This window comes from Rosa chinensis, chromosome 5 (assembly GCF_002994745.2).
Source record: "Rosa chinensis cultivar Old Blush chromosome 5, RchiOBHm-V2, whole genome shotgun sequence".
In the NCBI taxonomy this organism is placed as follows: Eukaryota; Viridiplantae; Streptophyta; class Magnoliopsida; order Rosales; family Rosaceae; genus Rosa; species Rosa chinensis.
The window spans coordinates 14205336-14223925 of NC_037092.1; the positions used below are offsets into that span (position 1 = coordinate 14205336).

Genomic DNA, 18590 nt, shown 5'->3' on the forward strand with positions numbered 1-18590 from the left:
GGAGATGAGCAATATGGTGCAAGAAGCAATCTATGATAAGCAGGCAATGTAATTTTGCGGCTTGTCATAACTCACTGGCCAAATTAGCAATTAGGGAAAAGCTATTCGTAAAAGAAACTATTGTGTTTTTCTTAGACTCTTAGATAACTGCATTTTGGTTTCTTCTGAGCCCCTCTGCTTAAGTGCTAAGATTGAGAAAGAAAGCGTCTGATTTGAGAACGAATCAATCTATTGACTTTTTTCTCTCTCTTTTTTGATTAAGAAGCCAAGAGGCACTCTCTCTTTTTTGATTAAGAAGCCAAGGACCGAAGCCAAAAGAAAAGAACAAATGAAGAAGAAGATCTGCCAGAACAAAAGAAGATGAGTGCTTATTGGGCAACGTATCGATTCGGACAGCCTCGGCTGAGCATGGCTGGTATTGTCCTAATGATACCTAAGAGCTACTATATATTTTCGCCAGGAGCAACAGCAGAACTCCATAGTTATAGCCTGGTTCCTACCAGTTACCCTGTTCAAGCTTTGATTCTCAGGTGTAGTAAAGACTGTGTCTCAGCTCTCCCAGTTACTCTCAAACTCGTACGTTATCTTGCTGTGTTCATTTTACTATTAATCAGAAAAAAGATAAATATATTTATTTGTGCCTAGAAATATGTATGTAGAGGGCCTTTTCATATGATGGGTTGGACCTATTTACTGATCATCCGCAATTTTCCTTATGTTTTTTAGAACCAACCTTGAACGTTGCAAATTGCTTGCTCGATCATCAGATTCGTCATAGAGATATATATCGTTTTAAGTTATGGATAATAGAGAGACCCCAGAAGTAAACATTGTAGTAAGGTTTGTTTTGTTTGTATTAAATAAATTAAAATTATGAGCGATTTGCTGGTTTTAAGTAATTCATAATTGTTTTCGATCAATTATTATATGTAATTTTTTTATGGTTGCATTTTCTTTTTTCCTTTTGTTATCAGTGTTCCATCGTCACTGGGCATTGTGGATGGTATTGAAAGGCAAGATCCAGTCACTCGAACTCCAATTAGGAAAGCATGGGCAACAGTTTCAACTCTAGTTGTGGACATATGTTCAGAAGCTCCCAATCTAATTTCGAATTGTCTCGAAATGATTATGACATGGGCATTGATCGGAATTCTAGGTCCATTCGTGTTCGTTGCAATAAAGTGGAAAAGGGTATTCATACTATCATGTGTTGCAGTGTCATTTGATTCTTTGTTCCTTTACATTCCCATCATCGATCAGGAAAACAAGTGCCTTGACACGGACAAGACGTTGAGGAATGTAGCGCTTGTCCTCAGATCACTTACAGACATCGCTTTCATATTCCATATTATTGCTCTGATCAATGATTTCATGGACGAGGGCCCCAAGTGGGATGACCACGCGTCAGCGTCACGTTTGCCAAGAAAACTAAAGCTTGTGCGAGAGGTCATAGCTAAGAAGATGCCGTGGTTATCTATCCGCATCGTAGTCAACTTTCTAGCTATTCTTCCCATCCCACAGGTAAGAGAAAACTTGGTTGATCGTTTGGTCCAAATGGTCGTTCCAAATTATTTTTTGAGTTGACCGTGCCATATTTTTGGGTGCGGTTATTGTCACCCTACTATTTTTTTAGTTCACTCTACAAATATTTGAATTATTGAAAGACTATATTACCCAAGTGTAAAATGACTAATAAGTACACTAATTTTCTAAAATTCAAATATGTAAGAAAAAATAAATATATAAGTAATTAATTAAATATAAATACTACTTAATTTCTAATTGAATAATATTAATCTTTATCTTCTCAACCCAAATTTGAATTTATTACTATTTTTTTGTCTTTTTGTTGCTTCCACATCGTTAATTCGTTATTCAATTCACAAAATCATTACCTTTAACTTCATCAATATTCTTTGTGAACATTGAAAGTAAAAATTTAAAACACGAAAAAAAAATCAATCTCTTCTTCATTGATCATAGTTGCAAATTTATTAATCCTTTTACATAGATTGAAATATAAAACATTGAAATTCCTTATCAAAAAAAAAAAAAAAAAAAGAACATTGAAAATGAAAGAAAAAATTTAAAAAATGAGAGTAAATCAGATTATGATTTTATTAGAAAACTTTAATAAATTTTAATTTTTTTATGAGTATAAATTAAATAAGAGATTTTCATTAAAAATATTTATTTTCTAAAGGATATTCTTGGAAAGAGAAATGGCTTAAATAAGTAAATTTAATAATTGAAATTAAAATGTAGGGTGTAATGAGCAAGTAGGGTGAACAGAGAAAATGGTAGAGTGGCAATAGCCGCACCCCATATTTTTTTGGGAATCGTTAGGCTCACCCTTAAATATCGCCACATTTAAGTCTTGACATATATTGTTTTTTATTTATTTATTTATTTTTTTATAAGAAAAATAAACTACCAAGCCACTTTGTTAATCACATGACTTAACTATAACATCACCTATTTCGGTCATGACATTGCTTATATCTTCAATTTTTACAGTTGCTGTCGTTTCAAACATAATAATAATAATAATAATAATAATAATAATAATAATAATTTGAAAATTCTCATTAAAAAAATAAAATTATATTTGGTTCTAGTTAGACTTCCAAATTTGATATTTGAACCTCTATTTTTTTTTATTTGTCAATAAACTTTGTCAACTCATATGAAAAGAAAATAAAGACAAAAGGAGAAAATTGTCCCTCACAGTCCCTTGAAATTATCCCTTAGGTAAGCAAATCTGTATATATAAAAAAAGCAAATACTCTTCTTATCTCCCTCATCACTATAACATTCAAATTTTTTGAACAATCGCATTAATATAATCTTAATTAAATTGTTTTCAGAATTTCCTTATATTACCTTTATTTCCTTATCACATACATATAGGTACTGTAGAATTTCCCTCAATACGTATGATTTTACCAACTACCTTTTTGAACCAATTGTTATTTTTCAGGTGGCAATAGTAGTTGGCTCTTTCAGATTGGGAGGCTCTAAACATTTTCTCAAACAAACAATTATAAACGTCTTTCTTGTCTTCCAATATTTCCTGAGGATTTTCCAAATGTTCTTATCCATTAAGAAGATCGGTGACACGGTTGGAAAATTGGTCAAAGGTTCATTCTACTTTCTCATGTACATCATTGCTGGCTGTGTAAGTCTTAAATACTCAAATTTCATAAGAATTCACTTATCTTTCTTTATTTTGTACTATACTACTTGAGCGTCACTAATTGAACTTCTTAATTCAAAAATGACGATAACTTTCTAAAAGCTTTATATTTGTAAATAATACGAGTTGTTAATTATCTTTTCATGCCATTTTAGGTCTTTGCAGCCTTTTGGTATTTCTTTTCTATTCAACGAGAAACATCCTGTTGGGACCAAGCATGTCAAACGATTGCAGGATGCATGCCTATCTATGATTGCGGTCATAGTACTTCATTGAATAGCACATTCCTAAACAAATTATGCCCTATAGAATCTCCAAATGCAACGCCCTTTGATTTTGGAATGTTTCATGATATTCTTAAATCTGGTATTACAGAATCTACAAATTTTTTCACAAAATTCTTTTACTCTTTCTGGTGGGGCCTCAAAAATTTAAGGTACGCATATAACTGTGTGACAGCTGTTCATTAACGATCAATAAATTTCGTACAAATGAAAGTTCTATTAATGTCTATTCACCCAATTATCAATATACCCAAAGTTTTAGTTATATATGTGTTCATTGGCACTACTTCTAGATATATCTTTTACGCATCCTACGTGCTCATAATTAGTATGATTTAACATTTGGAGTTGTTTTTGGTAATTCACAAGAACAATGTTAAGTATATCATATTTTCATGTACCATCTAGAATTGACCTCATGTGGCAGTCAAACAATGTGACATTGCCACAGTATTTAATTAAAATTACTAATTAGGTGATTTTTATGCTATATTAGTTACCACAGTATTTAATTAAAATTGCTTTGTACTTTTATATGACAATAAATCTAACATTACTCAATTCCCAAAAAAAAAACTGTGATTAATACATAAAGTCATAATTTTTTTTTTGAGGGAAAAGAGGTCAGAATTTTATTGAAATAAGGAGTAATTACAAACCAGTAGCTTCAGCTGCAATTGCAGCAAGCAAAAATGAAGGAGAAGAAAAATAAAAAAACTCTTGAGCTGCAGTACTAGCATAAGCAGCCATAAGGTGAGCTACCTTATTTGCACTTCAATGAATATGCACTATCTTCAAGTTGGAGTGGCCCTCCATAGTCTCACTTAGGTCTTCATAGATTCGACCCAACAGAGAAGTGTTGATGCATTCCGGATGCGCTAACTGCCCTTGCACCAATTTAGCATCAGTTTCCAAAAAAGCTGGAACCAAACCATTTTCCACAGCAAACTTGATTGCCATCTTGCACCCCAACAGCTCGGCACGCTCAGGGCCTAACAATCCCCGTAAAGGCTTACCCTCCACCAGCGAGAAAAGATCCCAAATTGTCCCTTACCATAAAACCATAGCCTTCACACTTTGTAGAATGATTAAAAGCCCCATCCACATTAATCTTACACCATCCCAAAGGAGGAGTAGACCAACGTACTATCCTTCTAGAAGAAGTAATAATAGATTTCAAATTATGAAATCTAAAGTCATGCAATCTAGCCATAGACATAAACAAAACCTCAGAAGCAGTAACACTCTTATTCTCCCAAGTCCTGCAGTTTCTTTCCTTCCAAATACCCCAAAGCAAATAGAGCAGATCGCCCAAATCCTTGAGAGATAGTTCATGAACACAAAAGCTTATCCAATTTAACAAATCGAGCTGTGTAGCATGAGGATTGTAGCAGACCTGGCTAAGCACAGCATTAGTTTGGAGAAGTTGCTTAGTAAATGAGCAGTCTCAACAAATATGCAAAGTAGACTCCAATGCATCAGAGCAAAGGACACAAATATGTGAATCTAGAATCACTCTTTGTGAATATGTGATTAATACATAAAGTCATAATTGTTTGACCCTTAACCAAGTAGAATATGATATAAGTTTTGTTTTCTTACTTTTTTTTTTAAAAGAATAAAAACTCCCTTCGCTGACCTAGCCGTTCTCGTGCTAGGGTTACTTTCTAGGGTTAGAAAGCAAGCTACGTTGATCCATGGATCTGGATATCTTGAGCTGGAATTGCAGAGGCATCTGTAATGACGCTACAACTAGGGCTCTGAAGGATTTGATCTCTCAGAATCGGCCTCAAATTATTTTTTTATGTGAAACAAAGATCAGTAGAGAGGGAGACTTCCAAACGCTCCATCGGGCTCTAGGTTTTGCGCATTCAGCAGTTGTGTTGAGTGAAGGCCAGTCAGGAGGATTAGGGATTTTCTGGACAGATGATGTGAAACTTCAGATGGGGACGACTTCTGTGCATCATATGGATGCTGTGGTCGAGGGTGAACCTGGTACTCCATCTTGGAGAATCACTGGTTTTTATGGCTACGCTAGAACGACGGAGAGGGACAAGTCTTGGCAATTGTTGCGAGACTTGGCTGATTTAGATTTGCTTCCATGGGTGGTGGTAGGTGACTTCAACGAAATCTTAAACTGTGGAGAGAAGATTGATGGCCCTATACGATCGGAACGCCAAATGAGGGGATTCAGGGAGGCTTTGGGCTACGGGGATCTCCTGGATTTGGGGTTTCACGGTCCGAAGACTACATGGTGGAACTCTGAAACAAAGTTGCGATTGGATCGAGCTATTTGCACTCCATCTTGGTTTGATATTTTTGGATATGCGAAGGTGGTGCATCTCCCCCCAAGTGATTCCGATCATATTCCTATATTACTCAGGGCGAGCACCGTCCCCATTCCCAAACGGCCAAGGCTTCATAGGTTCAAATTTGAAGCTTTTTGGCTTCAACATCCAGACTGTGATAATTTAGTGAAGGCGACTTGGCAAACAACCGATGTTACTGGGGTTCCTATGTTTAGGGTCACACAGAAGATCACTCATACTAGAATGGTGTTGGACAAATGGCAGAAGGATACATTTCGTATGAGACAGCAAACCATGTTAGGAATTAGAGGCCGTCTGGAAGAATTACTGGAAGGTCCGTCCTCTGAGGGTGTACAGGCTGAAAAGCAAGTACTTATGGGTAGGTTACAAAGCTTATTGTCTCAGGAAGAAATTTTTTGGAGGCAAAGATCTAAAGTACAGTGGCTGAGGGAGGGTGATCGAAATACTGGTTTCTTTCATAGAAAAGCGTCGAATAGAAAAAGAAAGAATCCGATACAGGGTTTGTATGATGAGGAGGGTACGTGGTGTGAAGATGATGATGGATTGGAAAGAGTGGTCTCATCATATTTTACAAAGATGTTTACAGCTTCAGAGTTGGATTATGAGGCTATGGAAACTACTCTTGATGCCATACAACCAAGTGTTTCCCAAGAGATGAATGAGCAGCTCTGCTTACCATATTCAGGAGAGGAGATTAAACTTGCCTTGTTTCAAATGTATCCTACCAAATCACCCGGGCCGGATGGTATGCCTCCCTTATTTTTCCAACACTATTGGGAGACTATTGGAGAGGAGGTTGTTGAGGCAGTGCAATCTTTTCTTCACACTGGTCATTTTCTGAAGCAGATTAACTTTACTCACATATGTCTTATTCCTAAGGTGCCTAACCCAAAGCAAATGTCCGACCTCAGGCCTATTGCTCTTTGCAATGTCATCTACAAGTTATGTTCGAAAGCAATTGCTAACAGACTGAAAATGATTTTACCTATGGTCATCTCACCTTTTCAGAGTGCCTTTGTTCCAGGGAGGTTGATTACTGACAACATCTTGGTTGCCAATGAAATGGCTCACTTTGTGCACAATAAGAGGGAGGGTTCGGAGGGCTTTATGGCGCTTAAGTTAGACCTTAGCAAGGCTTATGATCGTATGGAGTGGATCTTTCTTCGAAAGGTTATGGAACGATTTGGTTTTGCTCAGAGGTGGATTGATATGGTGATGCGTTGTGTTACTACGGTTAGATATTCTTTTCTGGTTCAAGGTAAGCCTCGAGGTTATGTGATACCATCACGGGGTTTGAGACAGGGAGACCCTCTATCTCCATATTTGTTTCTTCTTGGAGCTGAAGGTTTCTCTGCCCTTCTACAACGGAAACAAAGTTTGGGTTTGCTACCTGGTATTGAGCTTTGCTGTGATGCCCCATCAGTCAATCATCTTCTGTTTGCAGATGACAGTATGTTGTATGCTAATGCAAGTTTGGAGGACTGTTATCAGATTCAGGATGTTATTGAAACATATGGGAGAGCTTCGGGACAGCTGGTGAATCTTACTAAAAGTTCTGTTGTTTTCAGTAAGAATGTCTCTGAGTTTATGCAGCAGGAGGTTTCTAGTCTCTTGGGTGTGGGGATAGTGGAGTCACACGAGAAATATTTAGGGTTGCCAACCTATGTAGGCCGGAAGAAATCTGCAACTTTTCAGTACATTAAGGATAACCTTGCTAAAAAGCTTAAGAGTTGGCAAGGTAAATTATTGAGTGGTGCAGGGAAGGATATCTTGATCAGGGTGGTTGCTCAAGCCTTACCGACTTATGCTATGAGTGTGTTCCAACTCACGAAGGGTTTTTGTGAAGATATGGAACAAATGTGCGCTAGGTTTTGGTGGGGAAGCACGTTAGATAAAAGGAAAATTCATTGGAAGTCCTGGGATGCTCTTTGTAATCCGAAAGAGGAGGGTGGATTGGGATTTCGTAGCCTTTCAGAGTTTAATTCTGCAATGCTAGCCAAGCAGGCTTGGCGTATTATCTCTAATCCCACTTCATTGATTGCTAAAATATACCAGGCCAAATATTACCCTTCAGGGTCTTTTTGGACAACAGAGCCACATGCTTCTCCATCGTATTCCTGGAGGAGTATTTTGGCTACAAGAGAGTTAATTTTACAAGGCTCTATTTGGCAGATAGGGAATGGGGAGCAGGTACGGGTGTGGCAGGATCCTTGGGTTCCAAGACTACCTCAACTTACACCGATCGCTCTTGCTCCTATTGTTAATACGTCTCTTAAGGTCAGTGCTTTAATTATTGATAATTCTTCTTGGAATGACGGGTTGGTTAGGGAGCTATTCTCTGTTGAAGAGGCTGAGGCGATTTTATGTATCCCCTTAAGCTCTAGGGTGGTTGAAGATAGATGTGTGTGGAGAATGGAGAGTAATGGGGGTTTCTCTGTTAAGACTGCATACAGACACTCTTTTGTGCATTCCCCATCTAGGGTACCTAGTACTCTAAGTGTCACTAATGATTTCTGGAAAAAATCTGGAAGGGGTTCATACCTACTTCGGCTAAGCTACATGCTTGGAGGGTGTGTAATGATGTTTTACCTTCTTTGGAGCGTCTTGCATCTAAACAGGTGATTCTTGAATCCCAGGTTTGTATCTTATGTGGGATTGAGCCGGAAACTACACTTCATTTGTGTCGAAACTGCTCATTTACAAGACAGGTGCTACAAACTAATAGAAGGGTACGTAGTTGTTTGGATATACAAACTGATGGGATGGATGTTTTGGAGTGGTTCAACTTATGTGCTAGTCATCTTTCCAAACAGGTTTTTGAGGATTTTATGTATTTGCAGTGGTGTGTTTGGAAGGAACGCAATAAGCGTGTGTGGGAACAGAAATTCTCTCAGGCTTCTGATGTAGCGTTAGGAGCTAGCACAAGGTTAGCCGAATTTCGTGTTCACAACGGTAAGGCGGGGAACATAATTCGGAATGCCAGCGTGATACGGTGGCAACGCCCCTCTGATGGGATACTCAAGGTTAATATTGATGGGGCCTTCCTCTCCACTACAAGGCAGGGAGGCTTAGGTTTTGTTATCCGAGATTCTAACGGCTCCATGTTGGTGGGGGGGGCTATGCCTCTTCGAAATCTGTTGTCGGCTGAGCATGCAGAGATTTTAGCATGCCAAGCAGCTGTGAGGTTTGTTCTGGACCATAACATGATGCCGGCTATGATTGAGACCGATTCGTTGTTAGTGAAACAACAAGCTGCTATTAATTCCAGTTCGAATACTTCACTACTGGGTAGGCTATACGATGATATTAGTGAGGTATTGAGGTCGATTCCAAATGTGCAAATTATCCATACAAGGAGGGAGGCAAATCAAGTGGCTCATCTTCTTGCAGATCATGCCAAATCTCTCTACAGGGAGGCATTTTATGTTTCAGCACCTAGCTTTTTAGCAGCTGCTCTTGCAGCTGACGCTATTACTATGTAATCTTTCACCATTTCAATAAAGGGTTGACTCTTTTACTCAAAAAAAAAAAAGTAGAATATGATATGACATACTTAAACAATAAGACCCCAAACGGGTGATTTCAACCCACCACATGTTTATGTCATTGTAGAATATTCAAATTTGTGGGTCGTGAAAGAACATTACCTTGTATGTCCCTCATCTTCTTAATCATTAATTTTTCTATCTAAAGAGCATCTCTAATAACTTCCTTATCATTTACTTTTTTTTATATTTTAAGAAAAAAATGAGCATTTGTTTGCTCCAATAGCTTATTAAATCTAATTTAATGCTTAACGCTTTTCTATCATCGCTCTTTTCAAATTATAGGCATTTGCTTCATGAGTTATTTGGTTACATTTTCAAAATTCAAAGATAATCCATATTTAATTATGAATAATAAATTATAGAGAATCTAATTGGGAAGTTGTTGGAATCACGATAGAAAAACTACGAAGATTTTAAGTTTTGACTCTTTATAACTGAAATTTTTTTAGAGAGGTTGTTAAGAACATCTCTAACAGGTTCCCTATATGTTGTTTCTTCTCTGTTTAAGGGGAAAATATGGATCTTTTTTGTTGCTCCAACAGCTTCATATACAAATCTCTATCTTACAAAAAAGTGAAAAGATCAATTTCAAAAAAAAAAAAAAGTGAAAAGATATAAACAAAAAATTCCTATATTTAGTAAATTCTCAAATTTCTGGAAATCATTTTTAGAAGTTTTAACTCTCATTCTCTCTTTAAATTATATTTAACTTAATAATTAATTATTTGATTACATTTTTAAAATTTTAAAATTATTAAATCATGGATACTAAATTATAGAGAATGTAATAGAGAAACACGAAAAATTATAGGGATTCTAACTTTCAAGTCCATATAATATGATTTTTTTTTAGAAAAGTCGTTAGAGATGCTCTAAGTCTTAACTAACTGAGTTTAATGCTATTGAATATATTGAATACAAAAAGCAATATTTGTAGTTTATGTTTTTTTTTTTTTTTTACTAAATTTGTAGTCTATATATACTGTCTATACTAATCCAAAGTATTGCACAGTTTAATTGGATGATTATCAAATTTTACAGTAATTTTGGCACAAATCTGGAAACAAGCAGCTACATATGGGAAAATTGCTTTGCAATTCTTATTTGTGTTGTCGGCTTGCTACTATTTTTATTTCTCATTGGAAGTGTACAGGTTGGTAATGAATACACACATACACGCATATTGACTTTAAGGTTGCTTTGTATTTTTATATTTAGATTGCTATATATTGTGAACGTATTATTAATGCAGCTTTGCCATGCTAATTATTTTTAACTAGTCAAAGTAGCCAAAAAGTTAATTTGACTTCTTTATATTCTAGCTAATTGTGCATTATAGTATTTTTAAATGACTAAAATATAATTTAATTGTAATTATAAATTACACACAACAACTTAAGAGAGCTTCTATTCATACCTCCAAAATTGGCATTTGGACCTCCCCACTTAATAGACCTCCAACTTACTTTTACAAATAACCAATATGCTATTTACACCTCCCTAATTCTCCCACGATGTCCATCGTCCAATAAAATCAATAAAAGTTTTTATTTTTATTTTTTTTAAATATGATAGCCTCGGAGTCCATGGCCATGAAGCAAAGTCGCCGTCAACACGCATGTTATCCATGAACTCAAGGACCTGGGGTATATATGATTTATGTAATCCGAGCGTCCTATAATATGTCTACTTACTTTCCTATAGAGGGCTTCTCTTCTTCTCCATCAAATCATTTATTTCGTCTGCTAGATCTCTGATCTCTTCCTCTAGAACCTTTCCCTTATTTCCAAAAGTATGATCTAACTTTGCTAGCTTCTCTTCAAGTTTCTTGTCAATAGCATTTAGCTTCTCTAACAGTATGTCATTTTTCTTCTATTCTTCAACATCATGATTATCAACTCCTTGAATGATTTTTCTTTTTCTTTTACAAATCTAGCGTCTTCTAGAAGATCAAATGAGGGCTCCAATTGATCTTAAATGACTCCATAGTTGGCAGGATCGTTTGGATCATAGGCTTCCTTCCACTGCACCAATTAATCGCATAGACCTGTTTAGTTTGTGCTGCAGAATGAATTTATCCTTGCTCTCACCTACTTTGAGACAGTTCATCAATTCACCAATGACTATATTTAGGGCAAAGCCGGAATTTTTTTTGCAAGTTTCCAGTATTATGAACACTGTTTTCAGAGAAACAAAAACAATGCCATGAGATTTGATAGCTCAAAGTTATTTGCACAAGAAAAAAGTTTATGGGGTTTTGCCATTTAAATTAGTTGGTAGGAGTGTTATGGAACTCCTTGAAATCCAAATAGCATGATTCATCAAAATTATATTCTCAGTCAGCTTCTTACGATCGTTTCTAAATTTTCATTATTTTATAAACATTACACACAAAAAAAAAAAATTTGACTAAAAAATGGCTAGCATTGCTAGAGGTGCTCTAAGCTAAATAGCTAAAAACTATAATGGAGAGTCACTATAGAAGTCTGGTGTAGTTACTAGAATGGATAAAAAAGCTAAATATACTCTTTACAATAGCAAAAAAGCAAATATGAAGAGTGCTAAAGATGCTCTTATACTTAAAAATGCAAAAAGATTTCTCACAAAGTTTAGCTTTTATTCAACATTAAGGCAATGCTTAAACTTGATTATGTCTTTTCTTTGAATTATACTAGCTGGTGATGAATTCCTTAATTTATTGGTCGATCTATACCAATTGATTTAGTTCAATAAGGTAGTGGATATAGGAAATAATATTTCAATTTCTGTAAAACATTTTTGTTTGAAAATAGATTCCATCATTTATTTATAATCGTCATCTTTTTGGTTGAAACAGGCATATATAGAAAAGTGGAGGATCGAGAAGATAGAAAAGTCTGAGAAGATTAGAGAATTAAGACGAACGAGAATTGATACGAAGTATAGAGATATAGAAAAGTGGATGTCAAGTCATGATATTCCTCCTGGTGATATGTGGTTTGCTGTCATGACAAATATTGAAGAAGATTATCTAGTAAATCACATTGATGAAGATGTGGATGCTTCTTTCATGTTCTATTGTACTTACGGATTTGATCTCAAATCAAATCCACTTGGTTTTGTTTGCGTAAAAGCATTGAAGAAAGTAAGTTCCTCAACCTGCAGCAACCTCTACAAATATAGTGTCTATATATATAATAAATCTTGATCTTATTGACTAATTGATGCACGTAATAACTATATGTATATACAGATACCCATTCTTCGAAAATTGGATGAACAAGACTTGGAAGTGTTTATCAGTGAGCCCCTTCTATATTATACGACCAAGAAAAAGAGAGACGACTACATTATTCGAGCAGGAGGAGGAGTTGATAGTATGTACTTGATTATAGATGGCGTAATTGAATGCAAGGATGCTGAAACAATGAGCACCCAAATTATGCGTCGTTACGATTGTTGTGGAGAAGAAGTTCTGCGTTGGGCAATATTGAACTATAAGCGCTCGCGCTCTGATCGCGATCCTCTTCCTATTTCAACAGTAGATGTCAAATGTCAAACGAAAACAGAAGCTTTTGAGTTCACTGCTGATGACTTGATCGAAATTCTCGAGAAGTTAAACAATTCAGAGCTGTTGGAGGCGTTGGCCCACGATAGCAGCACCGATCAACGGATCGAGGTAAAACCTTATACATGGATATTTCTCAATCCATTTGTTACGTGCATTCAGCCCATCTCAGTAATGAGGCCGACTGCCGGCCCATTTATTTTGCCATACATTAGGATTTGGGTCTCACCACACGTGGTTTTATTTTTAACTTGTCGACGTCAACAGTTAAAGCAAACCATTGTTTGTTTCCAAAAAAAAAAACCATTGTTAGAATTTGCAGTAAGAAAGAATCCTCAAGTCTTTTAAGTGTTGCGGCAGTTTGATTATTCCATATCTATATAATTTTACTCCCTAATGATCTCATGTTATTCTGTTTGCCAATATACATATTTTAAGCAATTATATTTACAGGACTGGCTGTTGAGAAATGGGTTCCCTGAGGATCTGAAGGCAAACATCATTAATTTCCTAGACAAAAACAACCGGCTAGTGGAAGAAAACACGGATGCTGATGTTGATGTGGATTTTCTATTCGGCATTCTTCCAAATAATATCAAATCATCCATAAAGCGCCATCTCGGCATGAATGCCCTAAAGAAAGTATGTTCTTCAACCTCTATAATTCTACTGTTGGAGAAGAACAAATGCATGGTCTAAAACTTTAATGAACATATATGTTTGAGATAGTCGTCCGTGCTGATATTTTAATTAAATTACTCCCAAAAGTTCATTGATTTCAATTTTGGTTGGCAAAATGTTATTTCACATCCTAATTGTAAGCTCTGTGTTAGGTACCCATGCTTCAAAAAATGCATGAATACGTGTTGGAAATAATCTGCAACCATCTCGAGCCAGTGGTCTACAAGAAGAATAGCTATGTTGTTAGAGCGGGAGAACCACTCGGTATCATGATCCTTATTCTGCGAGGCAGAATTATCTTCACTGACACGACTAGCAGCAAGGCCATAGCAACAAGTTCCTCAGAGATCACTGAGACATGTGATGAAAATGTTATTGAGATAGAGAGTTATTATGGAGAACAACTTCTGAGATGGGCATCACCCAACAACATTTCTTCATCTGCCAATCCCGTCATCTCAACTAGAGATGTCAAATGTCAAACAAAAGTGGAAGCCTTGATTCTCAAGGCAGAGGACTTGAGAAGTGCAGTCTCCAAATGCGGATCACAATGGAATTTCAACCATAGTATGAATTCTCAGAACTTCGTCGGCTATGGAAGAAGTAGGGTGGCTGATACAGGTGCATCCGCATCCACGTCCCCTAATAATGAGCAGGCTATCCAGCTTCATCAGGGTCATGACATGCTTCTTGAGCAGCTGATTATGATTCGCAATGATATGTCTACTCAAAGACGGAGATTAGATGAGATGGCTACATTTTTAGCCAAATTGGGATATACAAGCGCATCTTCTCCTCCTCCAACGCCTTGAAGGGTTTTGGTAGAGAGAGATCTACATAGTATGTTTCTAAATTTCTATGATCATTTCTAAGACTCAATCATACTATTTGTACACTTGAAGTGATATGTTTTTGTGAATTGAACATCGTTTTGATTAACAAATGCTCCTATTAAATTGAATTTAAGACAGATCACAAAGCTAGCCCAGAGAAACAGGGAGCTCGGAAACAGAGTATTACTGAGAAACCGAGTTACAGTGTAGCAAATACCTTTCTCAACTAGTTCCTTTTGTGATTTATTCGACGGGCTTTGAGAGAGTGCGTGGAATTACTTCCGGAGAGAGTACTGACTCAAATAAAACAAGGTTGAGAGAATGAATTTTCTGATATTTGATTCACAGTGGAGGTATATAAAGTGGATTACAGGAATACAATTGACTTACGTCTCTATTAATTCTCTACCACACATAGAAAAGGTAAGTACTAACTACGATACAATTACAATATATTACATTCTTGATATTATGCCATGACTCACGCTAACACTCCCCTTCAAGTTGGTGCATATACATCAACCATGCCCAACTTGCTTAGTGAATCATAGAATGCCTTCCTGGAAACTCCTTTGGTAAGTATATCTGCAAGTTGCTCTTCAGTTGGAACAAAAGGAAAGCTAATAATTTTGGCATCTAGCTTTTCCTTTATAAAGTGTCGATCAACCTCCACATGCTTAGTACGATCATGCTGTACTGGATTCTGTGATATGTCAATAGTTGCCTTGTTGTCACAATACAACTGCATGGTACTTTTGAGTTTGAAACCCAGATCACGTAACAGATTTCTCAGCCACAGCAATTCACACACTCCATGAGCCATACCTCTATACTCGGCCTCAACACTAAAACGTGCCACAACTTTCTGTTTTTTACTCTTCCATGTAACCAAATTACCTCTCACAAAGGTAAAGTAACCTGATGTCAACCTCCTGTCTGTAATATTTCCAGCCTAATCTGCATCTGTGAAGCCACAAACCTCAAGAATGTTGTTGTGTTTAGAAAACAGTACTCCCCTTCCTGGAGCTGGCTTCAAGTACTTCAAAATTCACATAACAGCATCCATATGACTCTCACTCGGGTTATGCATGAACTGACTACCACACTCACTGCATATGCAACATCTAGTCTAGTATGAGCCAAATAAATCAAGCGCCAACCAACCTCTGATAGCGAGCTCGATTAGTAGGTACCTGATCTGGATACTCAGCTAAACAATGGTTTTGCTCAATAGGAGTATCAATAGGTCTACAATCCAACAAACCTGTCTCTGTCAACAAGTCAAGAACGTATTTCCTCTGGCACAGATATATTTCTTCTTTCCCCTTGGCTACCTCAATCCTAAGAAGTACTTAAGTTCACCCAGGTCCTTCATCTCAAACTTAGAGGCTAGCTGTCTCTGCAGTCTATCCATCTCAACAATATCATTGCCAGTGATTACCATATCATCCACATAAATAATTAGAGTTGTTACCTTCCCTTGTTGATGCTTGAGGAACAAGGTATGGTCTTGCTCTGTCTGTAACCAACCTTCCGCATGAACTGTGAAAATCTTCCAAACCAAGCACGAGGTGACTGTTTGAGACCATATAGAGATTTTCTCAATTTGCATACAAAATCACCAGGAGAAGCAACTACATACCCAGGTGGAAGACTCATGTACACTTCCTCGGCTAACTCTCCATGAAGAAATGCATTCTTGACATCAAACTGTCGGAGTGGTCAGTTTAAACTAGCAGCGAACGAGAGCATAACCCGAATAGTATTCATCTTGGCAATAAGAGCAAACGTTTCATCGTAGTCTATACCATACGTCTGAGTAAACCCCTTTGTTACAAGGCGTGCTTTATACCGATTCACTGATCCATCTGCAGACAAACCCGCTCCAAATTTCACCTCGAAATCCGAAGTGGCCCTGCAGGGCCCACCTTAGAAGAAATTCTACCAAAAATTTGGCGGAACTTCCCCTAAAAATGGACTACCCAAAACCTGTAGAAAAACATTTACACTTCTAAACCATCCATCCTTATTCTCCTGGAGCCACCCTGCTCCCCAAATCACAACATCTTCCAATTCACATTACACAAATCTCAACTTAATAACATTAATCCCATAGGTTATCAGAGCAATTCTAAAATAAAAGGTATAATAGAAATAAAAGTAAAGAGGGTGAAGGATCTATAGATCCTACAATGCAGAAGCTGTGAGCCCCAGAAAAATGTATCGAGCTTAATGGAGATCGTACGCAAAATTATTCAACGATCTCGATAAATATCAGGATGCTCGAGGAAATTTTCAGAAATTTTCATAAAGTGAAAACCTCAATTTGAGGGTTGGTTGATAAAGTACACGACACGACGAGTTCGTGGAAATTTTCGTTGTATTTTTCAGATACCCGAAGTATTTATAATGAATTTCCGAAGTTTGGGAATTATGGAAATTCATTTAAATAAAAAGGATTTTCACGATGCAATCGTAGCCTTTGATCTCACCACCGTTTCATCCCAGCCATCCACCGCCTCCACCTCTTGATCCTAGCCATCCATTATTTATTGGACAACTTTATAGGCCTGTGAATAGTGAGATTAAACCAGAAAGATCGAGAGAGATAGAGCTCGGTGCTCTGACCCGAGACGCAGCACGGCCCGCGAGAGAAACCTGACAGGAGGGACGACGTCCGGCCACCCCACGACTGCACACAGCTACCTTTCCCTTCGTCTCTATGTCGCCTACCTCCCTGCATCCTCAGATTGTCCATGCATCGACGATGAATGGAGAAACAACGATTGGAAGCTCGGAGACTCCTCCGGCGATTCCGGCCACCATCTGGGCTGTAGTTGGTATGAAAATTCATCTCCTCGTCATGGTCTACATGCCTGTGTAATTAGTTTTTCAATTCAATCAAGTTTTGACAAATTGGTTTTTGGGTTATTTCGGGTTCGACATCATGGTTGCCGCCGGCGACTTCTCCGACACTTCTGGGCTCGGTTTCCATCTTGACTGCGTCTATTGAAGTGATATTGGGAAGCTTGCTGGGTCGATTGCATCAGAAGCATTAGTTCATCATCAGTTGAGTTTCGGCAGTGAGTTGATTTGGTTGGAATTGATTTTCCAAGGTATAATCCTGATCTTGAATCAAAGTTTGGTACTTAGTGATAATTGGATGTTAATCCCTGAAAGTGAAGATTTGGGTTGGATGTGCGGTATGGTTTGCATGTTCAGAATAAGTGTTTGTGAAATTGGGAAACCTCTTGATTTTGTGTTGATGAATCTGCTACTGGTATTGAAATTTTGGATTGGGGTTGATTGCTTTGTTGTATGCTTACTGTGAGATGGTTGACTGGTGATGTAGGGGTTAATTGAATTGTGTTGTTAGGTCGGAATTTTGGCTTTTGTTAATTAAGAAGTAAAAGTACAGAAGTTATGAATTGATTGTCGAATAATCGAAAAATGGTCAAGTTATGAAGCTTGGGTGTCCTTAGTATTTTGGGCACACCTTAATTGAGAATGGAATAAGCTTGGTTGGGTGTCCATAGTAATTCCGATTACTATGTGACGAAATTGTTAAGGATACTCGAATTCATTTGTTCATGAAGTTGGGAATTTGTTATAACATTGGTTTGCATAAGCATTTTGTAAAAATGATAGTGAGTAAAGAAAAGAAATGTGTATATATCGGGTGGCCTTGATAAAATTTGGGTGCACCTAATATATATGGTCGATATCGTGATTTAAGTAAAATGTTCGGTCATTTGGGTTAATTATCGAATCTATTACAATTGGTCAAACGTTGGTCAAACAATGGTCAAAACGGTCAATCATGGTCAAACCAGGAAAGGTTGGTCAAACCTTGGTTAACTCCTGGTCCAACCAGGAACAGTTGGTTTAGACGATTTATTAATCGTCGATATTTCATATAATTGCTCAATATGATATTAACAGTCGAAATGTCGGAATCTAGGACTCCAGTTACCTGAGGAACGGAAGGTTCGCGACTCTCGGAATACGTGAGAGAAAGCATCGGGATTCAGGACTCTCCTCGGTTAGTGATTTTCTTATATTGTTATTAAATGATGCATGTTAGTTGGTATGGTTTGGTCATGTTCAAATGCAATGCATACTAACCAAACCATGCGAGAAATGTGATGGCTTAAGAGCGAAGGGTGGCTCT

At 37.2% G+C, this 18590-nt stretch overlaps 1 protein-coding gene across 3 annotated transcripts; it reads left to right on the forward strand.

Moving 5' to 3' along the window:
- Window positions 1-22: 22 nt before the first annotated feature.
- On the forward strand, window positions 23-14519 carry LOC112165538 (cyclic nucleotide-gated ion channel 1). Of its 3 annotated transcripts, none has more exons than XM_024302086.2 (10): window positions 23-576; window positions 727-840; window positions 975-1521; window positions 2981-3178; window positions 3352-3632; window positions 10400-10511; window positions 12195-12482; window positions 12591-13016; window positions 13359-13547; window positions 13739-14519. In XM_024302086.2, exons 2-10 carry the CDS (start codon window positions 800-802, stop codon window positions 14396-14398), a joined length of 2742 nt encoding a protein of 913 aa, XP_024157854.1. In that variant the 5' UTR covers window positions 23-576; window positions 727-799; the 3' UTR covers window positions 14399-14519. The 3 variants fall into 3 exon arrangements, with proteins under 3 accessions (XP_024157854.1, XP_024157855.1, XP_024157853.1); XM_024302087.2 differs by having other exon boundaries at window positions 23-530; XM_024302085.2 differs by lacking the exon at window positions 727-840 and having other exon boundaries at window positions 23-530.
- The last annotated feature ends 4071 nt before the right edge of the window (window positions 14520-18590 follow it).

What these genes read in the sequence shown, in the direction of transcription:
- LOC112165538 (XM_024302085.2), top strand. Translation starts at nt 361, where the DNA reads ATGAGTGCTTATTGGGCAACGTATCGATTCGGACAGCCTCGGCTGAGC. An exon ending in TTCTCATTGGAAGTGTACAG is followed by an intron (nt 10,512 to 12,194) that starts GTTGGTAATGAA and finishes TGGTTGAAACAG; the next exon opens with GCATATATAGAAAAGTGGAG. An exon ending in GCGTAAAAGCATTGAAGAAA is followed by an intron (nt 12,483 to 12,590) that starts GTAAGTTCCTCA and finishes ATGTATATACAG; the next exon opens with ATACCCATTCTTCGAAAATT.